This window comes from Pyrus communis, chromosome 5 (genome assembly GCF_963583255.1).
Source record: "Pyrus communis chromosome 5, drPyrComm1.1, whole genome shotgun sequence".
Lineage (NCBI taxonomy): Eukaryota > Viridiplantae > Streptophyta > Magnoliopsida > Rosales > Rosaceae > Pyrus > Pyrus communis.
This window is the reverse complement of record NC_084807.1, coordinates 25,061,735-25,068,360: the sequence shown is the minus strand read 5'-3', so window position 1 is coordinate 25,068,360 and position 6,626 is coordinate 25,061,735. Positions and strand designations below refer to the sequence as shown.

The window sequence follows — 6,626 nt, the reverse complement described above, 5'->3', positions numbered from 1 at the left end:
CTTCTGTCATATCCCAGCGTGGGCCCCAACTACATCTCAGGCTCGACTTCACCGAAGCACGATATTGTCCGCTTTGGGCCCCGACCACGCCCTCATGGTTTTGTTTCTGGGAATTTACACGAGAACTTCCCAGTGGGTCACCCATAATGGGAATGCTCTCGCGCGCTACTCGCTTAACTTCGGAGTTCCAATGGAACCCGAAGCCAGTAAGCTCCCAAAAGGCTTCGTGCTAAGTAGAGACGAGAATATACATATAAGGCTTACATGATCCATTCCCTTCGGCGATGTGGGATGTTACACCTTCTTAGCATCGATTTTGTTGATTCCACGGCTTGAGAGAGAAAAACCTCATGCCTAGGCCCATACCTGGCTTGAAGTATCTGCCAACCTCGCCTCCGGGGACTATTTTCGGGTGAGAGGGAAATTGGGGAGGAGGCCCATTGCTGGAGTGGTAGCTCCTCTTAGTGAAGGACAACAGAGGCAGAGACGGAGATGAGGATTTTGAGATTTGGCTGCGGTGAAATCTTAGCAGGCCTTGCAAGATCCGAGATGAGGGTTTTGACATTTGAATTCTGTGGGTTTGTGTGATATGGGGTTTGATTAGGGATTTGAAATTAGCTTAAACAAACGCACACACAGACTTCACTTGGATTTCGATTTGCGAAATTAACGGCCTTTTTCACCTGCCCACATTTCCCACCATTAAAAATTGGTAATTTCAGGGGATGGAGGGGTGGAGCCGTGGAGGGGTTGAAGGGGATGAAGGGGTGTCAGGTGGGGAATACGAAGGGGGTTATGGGTTTTTATTTTTTATTTTTTTTGTTTTTTAACGGTTGTATGAAATTGAAATAAAATGATAAGTTAATGTATGAAATTAAAATGTTTTAAAGATGTTGTAAGAAATTGAAGTCGACCATAAACCTGAGGGGGTAAAATGTAATTTACCCAAAATTTTATCACAAAAATCATGTTATCCCGTTTGAGTTTAACGTCGATCAATCAAAGAATCCATAGTGATGTATATATTACCAGTGGTAGAGTCAGGATTTAAGGGGTCATGATTTTGACAAAAAAAAAACTTCATTGGACCATTTCGTCGAACACTTGATAGGAACATGTCGATTCTTGCCAAAATATGCTGAAGAGTTATTTCAATATATGTCAACAACTACTATAATATATAGAGACTTGTGAAGGGTGACTATAGGAAATTGTAGAGTAATATTGAATATTGCCAAGACTTTTTAATTATTAAAGCATTTCGTTGAGCATTTGGTGCGCACAATAGAGTCACACAAGAAGAAAGAAAAGGAAGACATAGATGATAAAAAAAGTTAGAAAAAAGATGTAGGAGGAAGAAATTGTAATTTAGTTTGCCATAGTTGTTTATAGGTCAAATACAATATACATAGGGTTTTTGAAGTTGTTGGAATTATGAACAAATAATGACCCCATTTTAATTTCGTCACTGAGTTTAACGTTAATGATCCAAGAATCCACAGTGATGAATATATATGCCTTAAACCTAGCATTTTCCCCAGCTAGCTAGCATGCATATATTTTGTAACGATAAGGGCAAAGTCTAGTGATTAACAGTGATCCAGCCATACACAGATTTAACCTAATAAGGGTATATAAATTGGACTTATATCTAATTTCCTCTACTTAGAATGATAGAAAGATAAATCTATTAAGGATGCAGAGGACCTGGATAAGGAGAAGTCTCAGGTTTTATACTTGTGACCAGTGGAAGAGATCTTACGCTATCATAGATTAACAATTTAACTAGATAACAACATTTTACAACCAAAGTTCATGCACACAGCTTACTTATAGTGGCTTTCTTGATATGGCTAGTGGCTACCATATACATATATTGACCTAATTATTTAAAAATTTGAAACGAATGTCGGTATAAAGAGTTGAAAGCGAAAATGAAAACGTGAGGTAGCTTTAGCCAGGCTTCATCACATCAAATCAAATCGCATCGCAAATGGTGAAATGTAGGTGTGGACTCGGAACATTGTTACATGGTATTACAATTAAACCTGTTAAATTTTATTAAGTGAAATAGTAATATCACGTGATAATGACCACGAATGCCGAAAAACTGGAGTTACTCTTTATCTGAAGCAACTTTAAACCTATTAGCATAAGAAAATGGCGGATAATAAAGTTCTAGGTTTTGGTGCAGAGAGATTAGAGAGTGAAAGTGTGAGAAAGTAGGTTGGGGATGAGAGAACATCGGGGCGGCTTGCGAGCCTTAAAATACGGGTCAAACAAGATTGTAAGATGGTGCCATTTTCTTACAATCTAAGCAATGCAGATATATAAATTTCACATTTCACAATTCACAATAAATTAAAATATTAATCCCCTCCAATTTTTTATTAATTCCTTTCCCTTCGGAATTTATTCTTTCTTTTCCTTTCCCTCCCTTTCACCACCAACCCTTGACATAACACTCCTCAAATTCACAACTAAGAATTTGCCCCATCTACTACAGACCACATATATATTAATACTATTCCTCGTTCCCCTTGTCTTAGTACTTAGGTCATTGGAAACTTGGCTTAAGTATTTGTCTAATCTTCTCATTTGTTGTTTAATCCAACGATTTTAATTAGATTGCACTACTGTTATAGTTGCATGCAGCTTTCATATATATATATATATCTATATATATATATAGAGAGAGAGAGAGATGAGATCGAGCTAGTCAATCGAGAAATTATTTCGACATCTTTGCACGCTAGTAGGTATGAAATTTTATTACAAAAAACTTCAATAAAATTAAAAATAATACCACTGAATATAAGTTATATATTTTTTTGTCAAGTTTATGATGTGAGATTTTTTTACATTCTTCAACGCAATTCTCCAAGCATAAGTGTGCCCATGTTATAACGGCACGCAACTCGATATTAAGGCATTGGATTTCTTCTTTTTTTTGGAAACTACATTGGATTTCTTCTTAAGCTAACTATTAATCGAATGAAAGAAAGAAAAAAACTCTGATGGCCGGCGGCTTAGCCAGACGAATCATTGAACAAAGCATACAATCATTGAAGCTGTTGACAGCACTAGTTAAAATATGGACAACGCAGCATTTGGATAGCTGAAATAGACAACTAGGTTAGATTAATCACAATGCATTCCTTCTATGAAAATGTAGGTAAACTCCTATAGATACGTCGCAATATATAACTTATCTTGAATGGTGCCTAGTCTTTTTCTGTGGACATCACTGATGTGTTGAGTAATTTTATAGAGTTAGAAAGCTCCTTGAAGTAGGAGTTTGGGAGATGTCCGACAAGGGGAAGGAAAAAATAACTTTCGACATGAATTAGTTCTTCGTCCCATCAAGCAAACCTCATTTGTCCTGTATTCTTTTTATATATGACTTCTTATATATATATATATTTTTTTTTTATCCCAATTGTATTGTTGTGTGTGTGATTCTTTTGCTTGTAAATATGACTCACTAAATTAGACAAGGAATATATATATATATATATATATAACTCACTTCGATTAATTAACCCATCTAGCTGGATATGCCAGAAGGAAAAAGGGAGTGCTTGAACTAATTTGCTGTTGATCCATATGTATTAGCTAGTTGTAAAGAATGGGAAAATCAATGTTTGACAGATTATAGTTCTGACTAAATCATATGGGTCTAAAGTTGGTCTTAGCCATCTTCAAGTACAAATTGCGGTTTTCACACGGTGATGCCGATATAAAGCTTCGTTTTCGGAACAAGATCCCAGATACAGGCTTTTTCATCAAAGGTGGGTTCTTGATTTTGACAAGGAGCTAACATGCCTATTACAACTTAATAATGAGATATATCTCCTCAATTATAAAACGTGAAAGAGAAAAAAAAAAAAAAAAAGTTTGGTACCGAGACGTACTAATATAGTTCCTGATACATTAACATTGTTGTTATACATATATTAAAGAATAATAAAATAGAGAAGAGATATTTTATTTCTCTAATTTATTTCTCAAAATAACTTTTAGGAGGAAATTAAGTTTCCTTACCCTTATGTATTTAGGCCTGCTTGTTCAATTAGGATTGATTTATTTCTTGTTTGAAATTAGTTTTCTATCTTGTGTCTTATAAATACTTTATGGAGAAGAATAACGAATTATGTGGGTGTGTTTTTTTTTTTTTGTCAAAGTGAGTGTGTTCAACTATACATTATATTATAGATATGTACTATAGATTGACATTTGGTATCAGCAAATAGCAGTTGTACTCTCTAATTCTAAACACTCATCGGGAGCTAGCTAGTTTTTCATTTTCAATAATAGTTTGTCTTAGGTTATTAATTAAAAACATGTGTGTTATTTATAAGATAATTTGTGTTCAACTCTCAAAGAAAAAAGAAAGGGAAAAAAACTAGTTAATTAGGTCTTTCCTGAGAATGAAGCAAGAATCACATGCAGGCATGAAATCAAATGGTCGATTCAAAAAGTCAAAACACATTTAAGGAACCACACGTGAGCGAGAGAGAGCTAGCGGTCACAGAGTTGGCATTTATGCTTTTCTTCCCTCTCCCTCTCACTATTCTCTCTCCATTGATGCTTTTATCTCAGACTGAGAGTGCTCTATTGGATTCTGGAGATTTATAATTTCTGGAATCCTCGTACATCAACCAAAGAAATATTTCTCAGCACCAACAAACAAAAGTTCCTCAGCTTTCTGCTCCCCTTCTTATAATCAGAGTCAGTAGTTTAAACTCTCTTAACAATCCAACCCCTTTTGTCTCTTAATTTGTTTTATAAAACCATATTAACGGTAGACTACTTTTTATATAGTTTACCTTGCCTTTGAAGTTCACTCATATTAATTTGTACAACCTATATTATACTTCCTTCTTCAACCCTTCCTCTCTTTCTCCTTTAGCAACTCCATCACCCTGAGAGAGCATGCCTGAATGTCCAGAGAAAGGTAATAATTATTTTTTCATATAATTGCAACGTTTTCTATGGGAACTGACTTCCACGCAAATTTTTCTCTCCTTGCACACCTGTTTTTTCCTAGCCTTCGAAATGAAGAAATCAAAAGAATATATAGGAACGGAAATAAATAGGAATGAGCAAAAGGAGAAAAGAGTTTGCGGAATCAATTCCCTTTCTATATTTGTATTATATCTGTCATCACAATTTTGTTTATGCGTTAATTTTCTGCTTCTAGGGAGAGAGTTGATGAGATAGGCAAGAAGTTTAAGAGAGAAACTGATGCTTCTTCCCATTATCAAATGGGAAGAAGACACATGTTGGGCCCTCCAGGAACCCTAAACACCATCACTCCTTGTGCTGCCTGTAAACTCCTCAGACGAAGGTGTGCACAGGAATGCCCCTTCTCTCCTTACTTCTCTCCCCACGAACCCCAGAAGTTTGCTTCGGTCCATAAGGTCTTTGGTGCCAGCAACGTCTCGAAGATGCTCATGGTAATTAAACTATAAGTCCTAATTCTTATTAAGTCATCATTATGCATTCATCATGTACTTTCAATTTCGGAGAAAAGTGTTTGATACTGGTGCCAAGCTTCATCTTGTCCATATTTTGTTAATATTTGGTTTTTATGAAATAAATCCTAATCCTTCAATTCCCTCACTATTTTCGTTATAAAGAATATTTGGTTTTTATCGATAATGTATATCTTTTAGATTTCTCATCCTGGATTTTTATTTCTTGTTTCTTAATTACCTTATGCGTCGTGCATATAATTATTTAATCAGGAGGTGCCGGAGACTCAAAGAGCAGATGCAGCAAATAGTCTTGTTTATGAAGCAAATGTGAGGCTACGAGATCCGGTGTATGGATGCATGGGTGCAATTTCGGCTTTGCAACAACAAGTTCAATCTTTACAAGCTGAGCTCAACGCAGTAAGGGATGAGATACTTAAATACAAATACAGGGAAGCCAATCTCCTTCCATCTAATTCTCATCATATGGCTTTGTTCTCTACTTCCGGGGCTGTTTCTGCTGCTTCCTTGCCCCAGACCCCACAGCCAACCCCACCGCCGCCACCGCCACCTCCTATGCCTCCTGCTTCATCTTCTTCTTCTATGTACACTAATCAACAAACCAGTGCCGCGGATTATAGCTCCCTTTCAAGTGAAAATGTTTCCTTCTTTGGTTAAACTTTAATTTTTAGACTGAAATTAAGACATCGATCCCATTTAATTTTCTTATTATGATGATTCTTCAAGTGGAATAAAATGATGATAAAGAGAGACGTTTTATAGTGGATATACTGTTTCTTGGAAGGTTTTTAGTTTCTTAGTTAATGTCAATCCATTTTAGGTCCTTATTTTGTCGCCAGATATTGTTGGTTGTTATGTTCCTTTCCGCATGCTACTTATTAACTTTAATTTCTACCACTTTTTGTTCTTCTCCGTAGATATTGGACGAAATATAGCATGTATCCAAATTAAAACTCGTACTCTAGCCACCAAAGTCAAACGTGTTAGTTTGTTCTGTTGTTGCACATTATTCATGGTATTATGTTGAACATGCAGAAGTACCTCTCTGCCATGTACCATGTTTTTGAATTTATTATTTGATCCTTGTATATCTTAGTAAGAACGCGATTTTAATGAAATCCTACTACA

At 35.9% G+C, this 6,626-nt stretch overlaps 1 protein-coding gene across 1 annotated transcript; it reads left to right on the top strand.

The window, feature by feature from the left end:
- The first annotated feature begins 4,403 nt into the window (after nt 1-4,403).
- Nucleotides 4,404-6,259, top strand: LOC137735659 (LOB domain-containing protein 15-like). Its single transcript, XM_068475104.1, has 3 exons — nt 4,404-4,957; nt 5,204-5,459; nt 5,751-6,259. The coding sequence occupies exons 1-3, from the start codon at nt 4,944-4,946 to the stop codon at nt 6,153-6,155; spliced, it is 675 nt and encodes a 224-aa protein (XP_068331205.1). The 5' UTR covers nt 4,404-4,943; the 3' UTR covers nt 6,156-6,259.
- The last annotated feature ends 367 nt before the right edge of the window (nt 6,260-6,626 follow it).